At 36.3% G+C, this 19,597-nt stretch overlaps 1 protein-coding gene across 16 annotated transcripts in view; it reads right to left on the bottom strand.

Moving 5' to 3' along the window:
• The window catches only part of LOC146488705 (uncharacterized), a 122,817-nt gene that overhangs the window by 1,588 nt on the left and 101,632 nt on the right, over positions 1-19,597 (bottom strand). For 14 of the 16 annotated variants that reach the window (XM_085112880.1, XM_085112856.1, XM_085112871.1 and 11 more), the window contains 2 exons: positions 14,556-14,952; positions 13,773-13,864 (listed from right to left, as the gene is read on the bottom strand). In XM_085112880.1, coding sequence (XP_084969006.1) covers positions 14,597-14,952 — 356 coding nt within the window. In that variant the 3' untranslated portion in view covers positions 13,773-13,864; positions 14,556-14,596. Of the gene's footprint in view, positions 1-930; positions 961-1,390; positions 1,424-13,772; positions 13,865-14,555; positions 14,953-17,143; positions 17,198-19,597 lie in introns of those variants that run through there. The other 2 variants (XM_085112864.1, XM_085112919.1) reach the window with 1 other exon arrangement.

Genomic DNA, 19,597 nt, shown 5'->3' with positions numbered 1-19,597 from the left:
TTGGGGACATTTTACCTTTTTATCAGCATTTTTGACTAACTACTTTCTTCAGAGCAGTTCTTGTCGAATCTCTTTTACAAGGTTTTTATGTAAAGAAAAAAAATTAAACTAATAATAACCTCAAGCTTAGCGAGTTGTTAGCATAAACAAATTCAATTCATATCAAAGACACTAAAACTTAACATCTGCGCTTGCTACATCGTCGAGAACATCGTCTAAGAAATAACAGAACTTAACAATAACAGAAGAAAGAACATAAATACAGGTTAATGTTATTCATAGGAACAACAAACAAGCCTCAATAGTAACCAGTAAACTGTTTTTCTCTTCTTATACAGTAAACATTGTAACAAATATCGCTCGAGATTTATTAAGATTTAAAAGCCCGCATTGGATAGATATTACACAATAAATAGCCGATGATTATGTCCGTTTTATAGACTACTTTCACACATTTCAGCCCCACCCTTCCCGTAACCTTTTTCATTTTTTTCTTTTTGCATCCACTAAAATGTTACGAGTTACAACATTGAATTGGGCTGAATGGTGTTTGAAAAAAAAAGTGATTTGATTGTAGTTGAGCCCACTGAAATGTTTCCCTGGTTTACATGTTAAGTACTGCGATGGAAGGAAGCATTTGTCTCCTCTAGTCCTTCTTGTCGTGATGTTCAAATATAGCCTGCAGCTCCTGTTTAGATTTCGAGTGTGAACTGATAAAAAAATATTGATCTATTAAATATTCAGTTGAAATTGAGATCAGTTACTCATAACGCAATTAAAAAGAGACCCACTTGTCGATTTCGTCCGCCATTAGCGTTGAACTTCCATCCCAAGTTCATCTAATTCAATTTTTCTAGATTTTCTTTTACGCTTTCACAATTAGTCCCCTTATTTCACTTATTCTAACCTAAAGACATGATGTAAACCTACCCACTTCCTTTGACTCATCACCAGGATCTCCTAAGAATGTAAAATAAGAATAAATCATAAGCATAACTTTTCTGTCACGTAGTGCTTATTTTTTGGAATTCTTTTCTCGGTTTTTTTTATGTCCTTACACTTTCTTTACTTTAGTTAAATATTGAAAGTTTTGCGAACATTTTTAAGTGAGTGCTTTCCCCCAGAACAACAAGAAAATGAAAGAAAATATTGTATTTTTCACGGATTAAGCTTTCGATGACGAACGAATGGGCAGCGGGTAATCGCGAGCGGATTAGATAGCTCCATTCTTCCGGCTCGGATAGCGAATCACAACGAAGGATTGGACTCATCTTGCCCGCTCGCTGAGCCAGCCAATAAAATAAGAAGGCTTATAGTAATAATAACCTTTGCTTGAACAGCATAACAAAAATTATGTCAAACAAGTCAACTAAAAAAAGTATAGCTTTACCTGCTTTGTCTACGCCGTCTTCAAGGTCATCATCTAAGGGAGACAAGAAAAATGATATATTTTCAACAGATTATGTTTTGGATAACAAAAGCTCTTATGCGTGACTTAAAAAAAAAACATGGGCAAATAAACAGGCCATTCATTCATTTGTTTTTTCTGTTGATTAGGCATTAAACATCTGATCAAACCCCATACAAATGTCAATCACGTACACTAAAATCACGAAAAGGCATTTCCCTTCTCGCACTATATCTCCCTCAAAATCGTCTGAGAAAACAAAGATGAATATTTCAAAGGTATCGATCATAAGTATTCCATGCTTATCGATCGAAATTAAAATCAGTTAAATATAACTCTGAAAAAGCGATCAAATTACCTGCATTGTCATTGTCATTGTCATTGGCCTTGTCATCTTTTGAATCCTCTGAACAAGAACATATGGAAGATTTAGTGATTGAGTGAGTGATTGGTTCTAATTTTTTTTAAATGCAGCCGTTTCATAAGTTACCATCTAACTTCTTAAAGGCTGGTTTCCATATGATCGCAGACCTTATTGCGATCTGCGATCATATGGAAACCAGCCTTTACTCTTTACAAGAAAGCGGCATTGAAAGGACAGTTAAATTAACAACACTTGGTACAATGTGTTTAAAATAGATTAAAATTTGTAAAAATAAATAATTGTATCCTATATGATTATCTTATAAAAAAAGGAATGAATGATTCTACTTCATAAACTGTATTCTGCTGTTATTTTGTTCGCAACAGCAGAATACAGTTTATGAAGTAGAATCCATATGAAAATTAGCCATGTGGAATTTTTCGTGTTGAGCCAATGACGTCACTTCCTGTAATTTGGGGCTTAACCTCCGGAAGAAGGCCAAGTAATGGCGGCCGTAAAATCTCGAATAAAAAGCTAAAACAAAAAATACTTCCAATCGCCGTAAAGGATTAAAAATTTGGTAATATGAGTAAGAAGGTCATATTCTACACGGAAATACAAAAAGACGGAAAATGAAATTTTCGTTCCAGGGGCACTTTAAATTGAAGAAAGGTATATCAGTTTTCAACACGTCACAAGTCTGGCACAAGGAAAATTCTGAATCTTGATTAACATGAAACTCATGACATTCAATATACTTATCGTACATAGACGCACCTACACCATTTTTCCTTCCTCCATTTTTCTTAATATGTTTTTTTTTTTGTTTTTTATTAAATTGCAATTCAGGAAACCATGTTTATTGTCTCGTGCTTGCGAGATGTTGGGCAACGACACATTTTTTTTATTTATTTTACGGACAAGATCTAGTTTGCGATCTTTCTACCTTTATTCACATTAATGGAGATAAACACTGTTAAAGAGTAACTTTGTCTTGTGTGTCAGTACTTTAAATGCACAAAGTAATCTTACCATTTGCTGCTAGACGAACAGGTGCGACTGCGTTCCCTTCAATTGCATCCTCTGAAAAAGTAAACAATAAAGTAGAATGTTGGCTGTCCGATGATTCGTTTGCTTGGTTCCTATTCCTTCCTCTTAAGAAACTGGCACTGTTTAACAATTATTCATCGTAGTGGAGGTGAATAGTGGTGGATATTTACCACTTCAATGGACACGTAGGTGAATAACTGTTTTAGTATATACCACCCAAGACAAAACAAAATAATTTACCGAAGCGAAAGCGAAACGGAAAGCCATTTCGTTTCTCCTCGGCTGCTCGGAAGTGAATATCATTTGGCTAATCACCACCGAATAAACCAATCAGAAAGTGTGAAAAGTACTTTTCACTTGTGTGGTATATGCTTAAAATCGATATGTCGTGCTAAACAAACTCGCACATGTGCCATAGAAGTAACTCCCGATTTTAACCGCCTTTAAGAGTCTAGGTAATCAATATATCTAAATCCGTAGATTCCCTCCAGACAACAGAGATATCCTTCTCTTTTTAGTTGAAAACTAAATTTAGAAATGCAGCGCTGAGAAAAGTTAAGCAGTGCTGCCGATGATGGTAAATGGGCGTGATAAAAGAAAAAAAAACCTTTTATGTTTAATTTTTTACTAATTGTTTAAGGACAAAAAAAGGTAACATATGAAAAGATGTGGAACTGAAATCAATATCTTTGGACTGATAAACTAGACTACTAACGCAAAATTTCTTAACTTACCGTCTGCTAAAACTGGCAAACCTGTATAAAAGTATATAAGGCGAAAATTAGCAAAACAAATATTGGAAAACGCACAAAGTCTGGTTCCTATGATTAAAACTAAAATTAAATGCACACCTTCAATGAATCCTACAGCACTTGCTAGCAGAAAAACTGTCATAAACTTAATTCTTATATCCATGTCTTTGACCGCAGAGTTGCACTCTGAGCACAACTAGTTCGCGTTCCCCCTTTAAGAGTTTTCTTTTGAACTCTTGCGCCAATACCAACCACAGCAAGTCAACAGGTTATATCAGTTACATACTTTAAATTGTCAAGTAGGATTCATTTTGGGACTTCCAAGAGAATATTATTTGTTTCCCTCAGTGCCTCTTCAAATCGGCAATCGACAAATGACATCAATATCAATATCCCCTTTAACAGGAATTTGGATCTGAAGAGGAAATTGTTTTCTATGACTATGAAAGTGTAGTCTCCAATAACACCTCCATAGTGATGTTCAATTTTCGAACAAATTTTAATCGGGTGCTAAGCAGTTTGCGAAAAATAAAGTGTATATACCCCTAAAGATATTCGTAAAGTGAACGCACGTAAACTAGACCGGAGGCCTATATGACTTCAAACACAAGTGCTCTAAAAATATCCTGGTGTAAACAATAGACATTAATTTGCCCCCAAAAATAGCGATATTAACGCAAGTTATTGTGACAAATATAGCAAATCTTTCTAAAACAGGACAACACAATCACATAAGAAAGAGGCACTGGAAAATATCGTAGCCTTTTATTAAATTATCACGCAGAAGTGTTGCTAGTCTTTGATTAAGAAAAATGAATAAATAAATAAATAAATAAATAGATTCTGTCATCTTTTTCGATATTAATGCAAGTCATTGTGGCAAATATAGCAGATCTTTCTGGAACAGGATAACGTAATCAGTAAATAGACAGGCACTGGATAATGTCTTAAACTTTCAATGAATTGTCACGTAAAAATGTTAACAAAAACAATTATTTATAACTAAGTTTTGTCATCTTTTTGAAACATAATTAGTAACAAATTTCACAAAACTGCTTAAATATATTCATATTTGTGTATACTGAAAGCTCCTTTAATCAAAAATAAAACAATAAACTTAATTTTAATTATATCGTCTAATAGATACGTTAAAAAAGGATAGAGGATATTAAAAGGCGGCACAAAGATAGGGTTTCTATTTTTGAGTGATAAAAACTATAGAAAGATTAAGAATCGCGTCTACGGCAAACGGCAAACGGCAAACGTGAGATTCGCGTTTATGCTTTCTTGAAATAAAGAATACAAAGATGGAAATAGGGCATACTAATTCTGACCTTTGATGCTAACGCAAAACTACTCGATTTAACAGAGAAACTGAAAACAGCAAGTGTCAAATATAAGATTAAAACATCGTCACGTGGTCATATCTCACGTTTACCCCGTTTGCCGTAAACGCCATTCTTAACCTGTCTAATATAGCGTTTCAGCAGCTTTCAGCATCCTCCAGACGTACGTCATGTGACTCATACGCCATCAGACAGCCCCCTACAGAACACTGTCATTCAAGGATCAGAATTATCCTGGCGTGGTTCACAGACAACATTGCGACCTTGGGAGAAAGATCAATCACGATTTGCAGCCAATTTTGACTAGAAAAACGATCATTGACTACTTCAGATATAAGGAATTAAGGCCCCCTGTTGTTAATTGACGGAGAGTTGTTTACGAATTTACATGTGATTTGTGCGATGCAAATTATATACATGTACAACGGTTACACTTGCCGCCACCTCCTTCAACGTGCAGAGGAACATTCCGTAATCAGTAAACGCTTCAAAGAAAAACACGGTTTGAGACCGACGTACGAGCGTAGGAATTTCAAAATTCTTAAAACATAAAAGCAAGTTAAAATGCTTGATTTTAATATCTTAAAGCCACTACGAAATTTTCTTTTTACAGTACAGTATTATATAGAGAAATTTATCGCTCGACATTTTTTTACCAACTGTTTGCACAAACAACTGTGAAAAAGCAGGAAATGTTGTCATCAAAACCTAACTAACGAGGCTATGGAAAATACGCCACTTGGTTCCCGCATGTAGTTTCGTATGAATTTTACGAGTGGCGTATTTTCCAGGGGAACACTCGTGTCTATATAATAAAATATTCATCAATCATTTGATATCGTTAAATGCGAACAATAGCAAAATGTCCTCAAAAGATATTTCATCAGTTTTCCTGGTTATCACCGACCATCTTTTCGTAATATTTTTAGTAATATCTGCAGAGTTTAGTTGCCTTGACATCAGGGTAATTTTAAATCGCGATTACCATCATAAGAGCTTAATATGAAGTCGACACTTTTCCAAATTTTTGTGCCAACGAGTTGTCAACTGAAGTTTGTTTGCATGATTATTTATATCTAGAAGAATTGAATTAAGTGTTGGGTTCCTTCAGTTGAATTAGTGCATGTTCAAATTTAAACTATTTTATATTTGAAAAGGGGAAAGCAAACAAAAAAGTTCTATCGTATCGAAGGAGGCATTCTTTTATGCTCCACTGAGAAACCTCTTATCTAAAATAAGCGTCCATGTTCAGTCATTTTAGATCTTTTTTTATTTTTAAGTATTTTATACGAGTGTCTTTTATGATATATCACAGAAAAAAACAACGACCAACACTAACAACAATGGTGATGATGAAAATGATGATGATGATGACAACGAATATTAGGAACAATATTCTTCGAACGATCACACTAACAAAAATATCAAACATTCATACATATTTATTTAACGAGCACACTCTGTATATGTAAAACATATATGAATATTTTTAGTGGTTTAGTAAAATTTGGACCTAGCTATCTTTAAAAAGAGTGGAAAAAATAATTTCAGGCTTTTTCAGAACTTTTTTTTTAAATCTTTACTGTATAATATCCATATACGGTTTCCCTCCCGTTCTTACCATATAACCTTGATCCCATCAATTTCCTGCGATACCAAGCCATTCAGACCACTATTGGCTAGCCACTGAACTGTGTGTTGTTTAAAATTAATACCAGCAGATTCACTAGCAACCTTTGTGGCATTATCAGTGTCAAAACGAGGGATTCCTGAAAAGGGTTCCCCTCAACTGATATAAAATCAGTCGGTAAAAGGGAAAAATTGTGTGTTGTTGGATCAGGGAGGTTGTAATTTCAAAGGAAAAAATATTAAAGTAAAACAACTAGTTAAAGGTCAAAGATAAATTAAGAGGGTGATTACTGTAAAGCCTTATTCCCTAGCTCAATAAAGGCTAATAAAATAAACCCAATCTCTATGGATGAACACAAAATGATATTAAGTCATTGTTAAGGTGACTCGACCCAGTTATTTTTTGGCAGTACCATCCTATTTTGAAGCTCTCTGGTATCCCCAGCTTTACTTTTATCGTAAGTCTAACACATAGAATGGATAACATATAGATCAATCTACAATATAGCAAAAACAAAAAACAAAAAACGAAAAATGTAAAAATGATAAGCAAACTTTACACGATTATATCTAATAAACTATGAGATTTATTCCTTTATTTTGGGCATCTTTATAACACATGGGTCCTTGCAAATCAGCAAAAAGCTTTAGGGCCTTGTAAATGCGCACAATTTCGAGCAATGCAAACAGATAGATGAGAAGATGCAACTGTAATCAAAATGTAAAACGATTGGATCGCAATACGTTCAATAGCAGAAGATTGAAACTTTGAAATATGATCGTAGCAAATCCCCATGAGTCAACAAAACTATAAAAACTTAAAGAAAACCCACATGTTATTTATTGGGACAAAATATATGCTGTGAGGGAACGAAAAAATCAGGATAAACTGATACTCATATAGCTTGTAAAGAAGTGGTTAGTTTGAGTCTAATAAATGAACTGTATTACGGGAGGAAAAAAAAACCTTCCTGTGTTTTTTCTTGGGCCGTGGCGTCATCATAAATTGCAAAAAAGAGGGAAATTTAAAAATGACGCCAGCAAGTAGCAGTTGCCAATCAGGTGCCAATGCAAAGTGCGAAAGGTTTACTGTATAGTTATGGAAATTTCTGGCATTGTCTCGAAAATTTGTTGTGTAGAACTTTCAACATGTAGTCAATTAATTGGCATTTTTCTTTCTCAGTCTGGCTGGCATCTGTGGCATAATTTCTCCAAAACCCATTCCTTTAGCACTTGTAGCTTGAGGAGAAATAGATGGGAACCATCAGGGAAATAGAGAGCCTGGATTAAAAAAATGTATATAAAGTTTTCTTTTGTTGTCCTTGGCATTAGCGCTTAAAATCAAATCGCAATAAAGGATTTGGCTTTAACGTAAGACCAAAATATTTATTATATATTTATTGATTATTTAAGAGCTTTCTTGAATGAATATACAGAAAAAAACAGACAGAAAGTTCATAAGAAAAAGGCAAGCCCGTGTTCACTTCTTTATGTTCACTTCCTCTGATATTCGCCTCGAGGAAATCTACACGATGCCGCGATCATCGAGTTAGTTTTAGAAGAACTGATTTGCCAGAAATGCGCAGGATTTTCAGATATTTCGCGGTTCGAAAAATCTGTTGAAAAAGTCTTTTGCAAGGCTGTTAGGTAAAAAAAGAGTTTTTAAATCTTCATGAAAAATACATTTCAGTGCAAATTTACAGTCAAGCAAGTAATAGTTACCTTACACGTTTAAAGAACGCGCGAGTATTTCCAAAAAAAGTCTGCTCTTCGGATAATATGATAGAAACGGAATGTGAACAATTCTGTGCTACATATCCCCGGGCTGGCTATTGCAGCTCTTTGAAGGAAATTTGGTTTTCCGGGCTAAAAAATAAATCTTTGTCATCTGTGGGATGAAAACCCACGACATCTGGATAGATCACGAGAGCTTCAACTGAGCTACGAGGTCAGCTTGGAGCTGGTCGTGGGAATTAACTCATTTTATTCGCTGCAATGGGGATATTTAATTAGTATTCGGATAATATCAAATCTTTCATCGCTTTGCTTTCAAAAGCTCTTCAATTTCTTCATTTTAAGCCATCACGCAATCCTTTGGAGTCCTTGAAGGAGGATTTCTCTGTTTTAAACGTCCCGAATTCGGCCTTTTCTCTCGACGTTTGGACAGGTAATAACGAGTTTTATAGCTCGGACTCTCTCTGTGTATTTGTCGAGGGCAGACGTCATCATTACCCATTTATTCCGTGCTCACCGTGTCAGGAAAAGTCGGAATTTAATCCTGTATCAGAACTGTATATTTAAACTGTAAAATTACAAGGATGGCCGACTGAAGAGAAAATTATAACATGACCCTTTACCCTGGCCATTATCTGATGAGTCAAATCCGGTTAAACCAATCCTTTATCGATCATCTGTATTGTCATTGATATTAAGCCACTGACAAGTCATTGACTACTTACTGATGTGCGTAGGATATTATGCGATATCACATGAACTTTGTACTTTCCACGGAGAAACACACCACATTTTCGTTGCAATTGGAAGATTTCTTCTTATTCTTTTCACAGTCGCACTCATCAGAGGATTGCTCTTTTCACAGTTTGAAGTACAGAGAAGACGTCTCTTCATCCTAATTAAGGTGCCCTTGATACCGGAGAGACAGTAGGCTGTCAGTAAACGAGGTTTTAGCGAAGTTACTTGCACACTAGTGAATATGGAAGCAATGTACGTACGCAACATCTAAGGGAAGGACAGACAAAATAATCTGGGGCCTCAATCTGTTCCACCGAGACGAGTCACTACGTTTGTTTACAGAGTTAATATTTTTTCGCGCCTAAATCCCGACTTGAAGAAATGGCAGGGAGCTAAGGAAGAATTATAGGAACATAAATTAGGTCATCTGGAAAGCATAATCACAATATTCAGAAACTAAAAGGTTAAACAAATGTATAATGTCTAAAATGAGATGAAATGAACGATGGTTGTCTATTAAACAAAACTATATGTAAAATCGTGATTGTCCTTTTCCTTTTTCATCCTGGATTCTATTACTTCAGTGTAAGTAACTTTCCAAACAAAACCCCCTTCAAATGTTTTACTCGGTATTGTTTTCAAGCGAGTGTTTTTTAGAGGAAGTCACACAAATGTAAAAATTTTTTTCAAAGGAACTATTGGACGTTAAAATTCCAAATTCCCATTCACAAAATTTTCGACAACACCATTGTAAATTTGTGAAATTTAACTCGTCTTCGCCTGGTGAGTGTAAACATGCATTATTCAAGTAGCTACAGTTTTTTTTTTTTTCGGAACCCAAAATTAAAAAAAGAAAAGATTTTTCCTTGAGTACTATGCAATCTTTTGCGGTCACGAGCAAAATTCAATTGAAGAGTTTACTTTGTCCTTTTTTTGGATTTTGCCGATTACGCAAGGTTCCAATTTCCTATGGCCAGCAGAATGCATTATGTTTATGATGTCTGTTAGTAATATCGTGTGAAAGGTAGGATAAATGAAATATTTATCAACCATTTGATATTGAAGAGTCATCCTGTTTTCCACCGGCCACCTTTTCCTGTTTTTTTTTATATTCCGAGTTTAGTTGCCTTGACATCGGGATATTTTTAAAGCACGAGTAGTAGCGTAAGAGTTTAAACTAGTTGTGTCTATTAGGAGACGAAGGTCACCAATACTGATGCTTGTGCCAACGAGTTGTGAACTTTGTCTGATTATTTACAGCTACGTCTTGAAAACTTACTCTCGAACTGAATTGACCAAAGAATTAAGTTCCTCTAGTAGAATCAATGCACGACCAAATTAAAGAATATTCATTTTATGATATACCTTAGAAAAACAAAATGAACAACAACAGGAAGAATAATGATGATGACCATAATACTCAAAGCGATGTCAAGTCATTGACGAGTATTGGCTCGTCCCTGAATTGTCTATATAATTTGCATCCTGCCGACGATATCATGGAAACTTTGAAATCTTTGTCTTTCCGAAACAAATTTATTGCAATATTATAGCGAAACAAACCAAAATTTCGAAAGCAATGTGCTCAGCACCTAAAGAAAAATCAGAACGAAATTTCAGGGCAATATCTGCTGAACAACAGTCGTTACTATTTTTGGTATATATTTACGGAGTTCAATTTTTTCAACCCGTTCGGATATTTTGGAAGTGCTTTTCGCAAATGCTATTTTCCTTATCTGCCGATGAGTGTTGAAAGGTAAACTGAAATATCAATAACTACTTCACGTATCGAGTATAAAGGAGGTATGGAGGCTATACGTGTTAGTGGCAAATTTTGATGGAAAAAAGATAATCCACACTTAGAGGAATGACAGAGAGAGTGATGAACAGTCTATTTTTGTTTAGCTCCCCTCAAAAGTAACTCGAAACAATTACCCTACAACCAATTTTGTCTGTTTATCTTTTTTAACGTTGCCCCTATTAGTTTCCTGTTTCTAACTATGTAAGAATCTACCCCTTTCCCTTGAAAAAAAATCCAAGCCAAGCCGAACAAATATGATGAATTCTCCCAAACAGCTTTTAGAAGTGAAGTTACATCCCTTTGCCAGAACTTTGATAACCAGCCATCTTGATTATATTATATTTGCCTCTTTAAAATGTGATTAGAGTAGTGCATAAAAGATTAACTAAAACACTTTTTATTTTCAGTCCTACTATGGTGACCCTAAGAAGTTGTAAAGCAGTAGGAAATGCGCAAACTTGAGAGGGAAACTTATCCGGAGACCAACTCGCAAACTTGGCGTAAACTTGATCTTAGGAACTTGCGTTCTCGCATTCAAAATTCTTAAACTCAGCCGAATATATTACATAATATTGTGTACTACTACTTAGTAGTAGCAGTAGTAGTAGTAGTAGTAGTAGTAGTAGTAGTAGTAGTAGTAGTAGTAGTAGTAGTAGTAGTAGTAGTAGTAGTAGTAGTAGTAGTAGTAGTAGTAGTAGTAGTAGTAGTAGTTGTAGTAGTGGTGGTGGTGGGGGTGGTGGTGGTGGTAGTAGTAGTAGTAGTAGTAAATTGAAACCAAACTTTGGACTTCAAATGGATTTTACAAGATCTGGTAAAACGCTTTAGTACGGTAGGTCTTGTTTCGAGTGTTTTAATACGCCTTTAACAGCAGTTTAAATGATCTGATCATTTGGGATGAAATTCCTTATCTTCTACAGTTTGCTTCGCAAAGTCCTTTATCCCAGCAAACGCTTTCAATCGAGACGAAGTGTATGCGAAAATTAAATGCGTGTTTGCGCACACCAAAGAACATGTCAAGCGTTTTAGTTTTTTTTTTTAATTTTTTTTTCACTTGTTTTACTTTGAAAAGAAAAACTAGTTTATTTTAATAAAAGTTTGGGCTGGATAGTTTGGGCTTTTCTGTTGCTCGGCAATTTTCATTTTTTTTTTTCGAAAAGGGACGTGCACATTTAAGCTTCTCTAAATTTGATATAAGCTTGTGCGGCCAATTGTAGTTATTGACGTTTTAAACAAATATTATGGGACAATTTTGAGAAATGAAGTCATTCTAAATTTGGTGTTTAGTTGGTTTTCAAAATTGGTCACAGTTTTCCTTATAATGCAAAGAATCAAATATAGTTCACATGTGGTTTTTTTTTTTTTTTTTTTTTTTTGCCATTTGCATTAGGTGCATGGAATAGCCCTTTTCACGGTTGATTTTTCTCATTTGCATTACAATGTTGTCCAACGTGGATGCGAGGCAATTTCGGGCTAAAACTACAAAATAGCCCGAAATTGCCTCACATACATGCTAGATTTCATTGTAATTCAAATTAGCAGAGTTAACCGTGAAAAGGGCTATTAGAATGTTAACTTGAGGTAAGCGAATGTGCAAACTGGACCGTTAGACAGTTTTTGTCGAAATTAATCAGAAATGGAAAAAGAGGAGAACAAGAAAACGTAGAATTTTTTAAACAAAAATGCAAGTATTACAAGACGCTTAATACTTACTTACATACTTACAATTATGGATAAGTAAACTGCGTTCGATCCCTAGTGAAATAATATTTCTCTTCTATATGATCATCTTGTTTTCATATCGTTTCAAAATAATAATAGTTTTTCGTCACGTGTTTAACTGTATTTACATGAATAACATACCTGGGAGGGGGTGGGGATGTTGCACGCGGCGAATTTGAAACTGAATTGCTTTTTAAATATTGGAAAAAACACTCTCGAAAAAATGATGTGGTCTATAAGAGTTCTTGGACTTTGATGTTACCATGACAACTAATTTTAGGCAGGCATTATTTTTTCAGAAAATAGAAAAGCCCTTTTTTAGAGGAAGAAAAATCACTTTTCTTCCCTTAATGTTTCGTTATCATATTGGTTTTGGTTACTTTTCGGTCAATTCCGTCGCTTTCCTGAAGTATTGGGAAAATCCAGAAATTTAAAAGATCGGGATTTAGCAAACATGAACTTCTCCCCACGTTATATGACGTCATAACTTCGCGTTGCAGACCTCAAAGAAGACAGAATTTGAATGTAATATCATGACTTTGGGTTTCACTGCCATAGCGTTTATACAAGGAAGGTTATGGAGGGGGATAGGGAGAAAAATAAGTCCCCCCTGGACCCAGAGGAATGGAGTAATGTGCATTTTCTAGCATACAGCCAACCGTTTTACCACACATTCTTCAATCTTATAAACATGATCATTAACGATTGCGTTCCATAGTTTAGCAATTTATTTAACAGTTTTTCCTAACGTTTCAATTTGTAGGTTCTATAGTTTCACTTCTAGCTGTCGTAATAAGCTACCGCGAAAACGTCCTCCCAGAATAAAGAAAAAAAAGAAAAAAAAGACCTGACTGAAAGAAAGCCAGTCATATCCTCTCTTGCTCATTTATACCTATCGGATTTTAAGATTATAATATTTACACTGGTATCTTGAACTTTTTTTCTCATTTATTTTTCTTAGTATCAGTGTAATTTTACTGAAGATATTGTGCCGCTTTCAAGGTTTCTCCCATTTCTACATAGTATTTGGTGCATTTTTTTTGAGTAAAATTTTACTTATGTTAATGTGGGAACTTTAAAGTATTTTGCGCAAGATATGTATTTTTTTTTTGGCAAGTTCAAAGCGAAAAACGTTTTATCGTGATAAAGAGATTTATTGCTTAAAGCTATGGTGCTTTTGATGAGTTTATTTCGGCAATCACTGAGGTAAGAATACATGAAAACAGACAAATTTCATTTAAAATACTCAGTTTATTATTATTTGCTCTGCACTTTTGTTTTGCTAGTGAAATAAATGCAGGTAAAATTAAGTCCATCTTCAGCCTAGGAAAATAATAAAAACAAAAATGTATTAACAATAACGATGATGATGATGATGATGATGATGATGATGATGATGATGATGATGATGATGATGATGATGATGTTGTTGTTTTACGTTGTATTGTATGTGGTACGAAATGGGCCCGAGGTATTAAACTTCATAAATAAATGTTTGTATTGAACGTAACATGGTTAAGAATCCCAACTGGGAAGAGGGTAAGCAGCTCGCGTTTACCCACCTCGGAGATTGTAAATAAGTCCATTACGAGTAAGAGAATGTGGGATCCTTTTGATAGACAGATGGACATCGTGCTCACGAATAAGTGCAATTTTGGGCATTTTTTCGTGGTAATGTAACATTTCGTAGATAGTTTACATCTAAAATAGTGTTTGCCAGACTGACCCGAGGAAACACACTTGTTTATCGACACAATTTTCATCCCCTCTCCAAACGATGCCATAAACCCTTACTCGTCTTCCCGTAGTTTCTGTAGCGTGCAACTTAATAGCGTGGCAATCAAAGCATCGAGCTTGGGATACCGAACAGTCATCGACTTATCTGGGTCCTGTGCCCAGGAACTCTTCAATCACCCTGCCTCACCATTGTAATTTTCCTTGTAAGATTTCTGACTTGATTTCAAACATGATTTAGAATCATCGACCTTGACTAAAATGAATGTGTGTGCATTACCACCGTGTCTAAGTCCACGCCCACGTCAAGCACTCTCCATGTCATCGTCCTGGGCATCCTGGGCATTGTGCGCGTACTGGTCGCCAATTCCGTCGCCGTGGACATCTTGGACATCGCCCGCGGACTGGTTTCCATCGCCGGGTACATCCTGGGCATCGTCCTGGTGCAGGATTCCATCCCGGATTCCATCGCCCTGGCCATGGATTCCAGCATCCTGGTCCTGGATTCCATCCTGGATTCCACCCAGGATTCCATTGTCCTCGCCATGTATTCCATCGTCTTGGTCCTGGATTCCATCGTCTTTGTCCTGGATTCCATCCTTGATTCCACCCAGGATTCCATCGTCCTGGCCATGGATTCCATACCCGTATCCCTTGAATCTCGTCATGAGCGATAACTAGAAGAATAATTGAAAAAACAAATTTGTAAGGGGTTGGCTTTTAACGGTTTTGAGATTTTAATAACAGTTCTTAGTGGGCATCGTGCAAGTACTCGTCGCGGATAACATCGCCGTCGACATCTCGGGCATCGTCGGCGTCCTGGACTCCATCTTGGATTCCATAGTCCTAAAAAAATGGTAAACCCTTACTAGCCTGAACTTTAGGACATCTTATCTTTTTTATCAGCATTTTTGACAAATTACTTTGTTTAGAGCAATTCTTGTCGAATCCCTTTTACAAGTTTGTATGATAAAAAAAAAATTGAACTGATAATAACATTAATCTTAGCGAGCTGTTAGCTTAAAGAAAATTCAATTCATATCAAAAACACTAAAATTTAACATACTCTCGGGAACATCGTCTAAGGAGAGTAAACAAGTTGATCGAACTTAAACAAATTCTGTGTATTTATTCAGTAAAACAATAAAGAATATTAATACAGGTTAACGTTATTCATTGGAACAACAAACAAGTCACAATAGTAACCACTGTATTTCTCGTCGTATAAACTCTACACATTGTAACGAATATCGCTCGCAAGAGTTTATTAAGATTTAATTGCCCGCATTGGATAGATATCACATAATAAATAGCCAATGAGACGACAGACGTCAAGTTGGTTAAAACCATCCCAATCCAACAAACTCAAGTGGAATAAGCTGTTTTGCTAAAAAATAAATAAATAAATAGATGAATAAATAAATTTATAAATAATTAGATAAATAAATAGATAAAGCAATGTAGATCTCCACGATATTATTTTTCCTGAACGACCAGAACAGGATTAAACAACCGCTTCTTTTCGGACATGGTACAATAATGACTAATACCCCAATGTTTTTGAGGGAATCAAAATAGTGGAGTTAGATTATCCAGTAATACAATCTTTAATAAAGATTTATATTATAAGATCCACAAAGATTTCTCATTTTGCTTCTGCGATTAGTTCTTTTAAAGTGATCAATGTCTATGTTATTCATGTGCAACACTAAAGCTTAATTTCTGATTTCTCTGCATCTTTCCCAGTTAAAATTGCTTGAACTTTGAGGCAAACCTGCGCATGATTTTTCTGGAAGGCAGAGAAGGTGCAATTAACAGGGCAGCGATGAAAATGAGGTTAAACAATACCGTCACGATGTCTCTTTAGGTAAATAAATATCGCCTCGCTGATTTGACGAAGTCTGATTGAGTGAAAGGTGTGTGACGCAAAGAAACGTTTAGCTCCTCTGCTCTCCATGGCATCCCAGTATTACCTGTCTTTTCATTTCAGACCTCAAGTATCAAATAACAGAATATCGATTTGTCAAGTATTCCCCAATTATCTACATTGTATTCAATTTAGTAGAATCATTTATTTGTGTCACCTGCTTTGCCTGCGGCATCTTCGGTATCGCCGCCTGCAAAACATAAGAAAAATTATAAAATTTAATCAGATTATGTCCGTTTTGTAGACTACTTTCACATACTTTAGCCCCACCCCTGTTGCACCCTCTATCATTGTTTTTGCATCCTCAAAAAAGGTTACGAGTTACAACATTGAATTGGGCTGAATGCTGTTTAAAAAAAAAAATGATTTGATTGTAGCTTAGCCCACTGAAATGTTTCCCTGGTTTACAAGTTAAGTATTGCGATGGAAGGAAGCATTCACGGATTAAGCTTTCGATGACGAACGAATGGGCAGCGGGTAATAGCTAGCGGATTAGATAGCTCCATTCTTCCTGCTCGGATAGCGAATCACAACGATAGATTGGACCCATCTTTCCTTACCTGCTTTGCCTACGCTGTCTTCAAGGTCATCATCTAATAAAGACAAGGAAAATGTGACGTTTTCAACAGATAATGTTTGGTATAACAAGAAAAGAATCGCTAATGCGTGACTTACAAAAAATGGGCAAATAAGCAGGCCATTCATTATTATTTTTGCCTGTTGATTAGGCATTAAACACTTGATCAAACCACATAAAAATGTTAATCAAGTACACTAAAATCACTAACAGGCATTTGCCTTCTCGCACTATATCACCCTAAAAATCGTCTGAGAAGCTTCTCAAAGATGAGTATTTGAAAGGTATCGATCATAAGTATTCCATGCTTATAGATCAAAATTAAAATCAGTTGAATATAGCACTAAAGAGGCGATCAAATTACCTGCATCGTCATTGTCATTGTCATTGACACTGTCCTGGACATCTTCCGAATCCTCTAAACAGGAACATATGGAAGATTGAGTAATTGAGTGAGTGAATGATTCATATTTTTAAATGCAGTCGTTTCATAACTTACTATCTAACTTCTTAGCTCTTTACTAGAAAGCGGAATTGAAAGGGCAGTAAAATTAATAACACTAGGCACAATGTGTTTAAGATTTACAATTTGTAAAAAAAAAAATTATCCTATGATTAACTTTAAAAAAGTAAATTAATATTTACTCTAACTTACAATTAATGCAATAAACCCTAACCTCTTACTAACCGAGCGCGAGGGCCGTACTGGGGAATATTGGCCCGAGGTCGTGACACGACCGAGGGCCAATATTCCCCAGTACGGCTCGAGCAAGCTAGGTTAGTAAGTAGTTTATTATATGGCATCATTTCTTTGGCCGAACGGACACTTCCGGTTGTTTCATTCAAGTCAACTTCCGGCGTGATGTCAGCGATGTGAGGGATTTTTCCCGCTTTTGATGATCATGACGCGAGCATCACAGAAACGAAAAGAACGATTTATAACACGAGTTCTAAAACACTTGCGTGGTTTATTTTATGCTGAAAAGATCAAGCATCTGCTGACTTAAGAAAGGGAAAAAATCACAAAACAGGAAATCAGCGGAATTTGAAAATGTAAAGTTTACAGAGTAAAAAAAACTGACTTCTTGTGAGAAGAAAGGTCGACAGTCAATCATCGTCGTCACTTTCAATAACAAGTCGACGCTTTTTTTCGGTCTGTACAAATTTCACAATTTCATGAAAGATCTGGAAAGTGCAGCCACTGATGGAACCAATGTTAGCTCCTGCAAAGACCGGAGCGGCGGAGGATAGTAGTGGATCCACGCTAGACTTCATCATGGAATTTACGGCCGTGCTGGTTAAGGCGTTTTCACTGGAAGAACACGAGGCCATTTGAAGGTCTTGAACACTTGAAACCGTCGATTCTTCACTACCGGAATGGGTCCTGCTGAGTGTTAACGACATTCTTCTTTGATGAGTGGAGCTTGCCGACTTGTACGACTGGAGACTTTCCGTGTTTTTGTGGCCACTGAGCTGAGCATCAAAGTTCTCGGGAATATCAGCATCGAGCAGCCTGGAGATACACGTTTTACGCACTGCTAAATAAAATGGGGACTCTGGTTTGTTCATTTCTACTGGTCTGTGGCTTTTGAACGTTTTGTAGAACTTCACTGGACATCGTTCTGTCTTGGTAGCGTAAACCTTTGGTTGAAAAGCCCTTCGGTGACCTTTTTCTTGACCATGACGAGTCTTCGTGCCTCGTTCTGCAAGCCAAACAAGCATTTCTCCACCATCTTTATCTTCTTGGAGCTGAACATCTCCCCAGCGCAGCTTTCGGCTTTCGTCTCTCGCCCGAAAACCGAAGTGAAGAGACAAGAGCCACCAAACTGTTCGCTGCAGCGAAACTGGATTGTGATCACCAAATTCTCCTTTTTTAAAGAGAGCATCTTCTTCATCGTCTTCGAGTGCCGTGGCAGCTTGCGGTTTGTTACCTTTACCGTGTTCATGAACAAGCGACTTGCGTTTCGCAGAGAGAACTTTCCTCGACTTTGCAAAGTCCTTGTCCTTCAATATGTTAACTGAAGAACCTTTCTCACTTAAATATCTTTGGATACTTCGTTGAAAACCAGATATGGTGTCTGGTTCGTACTCTTCTCCATTTTTCTTCTGGATATTCATGAAGAACTTGCACAGGAGGTGGTCAAGTTCGGGCGCAGGTAAGCTTTCGACCGTTTTTCCACTCATGCCAATTGTTTCCATGTAGCGGGAGAGAGTGTTCATGTCCGTTGTAGTTTTCTTGGTAGTATTGGCACTTTTCTGGTTCTTAATAAAGCCTTCTATTTCCTCTTGGCTCTCGCTTATGCGGTTTGCCTCGATGCTCGTCTCATCGAAGTCTTTGTCTGGATAATAAAACTCACTTGGCGAGTGTTCGAATTCTTCGTCGTCTTCCATGTTGTCAGTTAGACTCAAACTAAGAAACAGTTACTTTTTAAAATTATATTTTGCTTTTACCAAGGATTTTAACGCATTTTTTCTTACTTTTTGTGTTTCGCGCGGCTTTGAATTTCCCGGGAGCAAAAAAAATACACAAACGGACCGTTTCCATGGTAATGGTCCGTACTGTAAAATCCCGACCGAAAATTAGCCAATGAGAGCGCACCATTTGACCTAAGAATTGCTTTCCATATAATAATAAGAATTATCAACTGTTCGCCAAGGACTGCCTGACAGTGGAGCAACAATTCTTTCAAGTTTCTTCCTGGTATGACTTGTTTTGCTGCCTCGACGTGCAACATAAAATGTTGCAAGGGACAAAAGTCACGGCAGCGTGTTTTGTACCAAGCACATGTAAATCTCTCACAACTTTTAAGTTGCAGTA

Source organism: Pavona decussata, unplaced genomic scaffold, assembly GCF_977016875.1.
Source record: "Pavona decussata unplaced genomic scaffold, jaPavDecu1.1 SCAFFOLD_8, whole genome shotgun sequence".
NCBI classification, from domain to species: Eukaryota; Metazoa; Cnidaria; class Anthozoa; order Scleractinia; family Agariciidae; genus Pavona; species Pavona decussata.
This window is presented reverse-complemented; position numbering and strand designations above follow the sequence as displayed.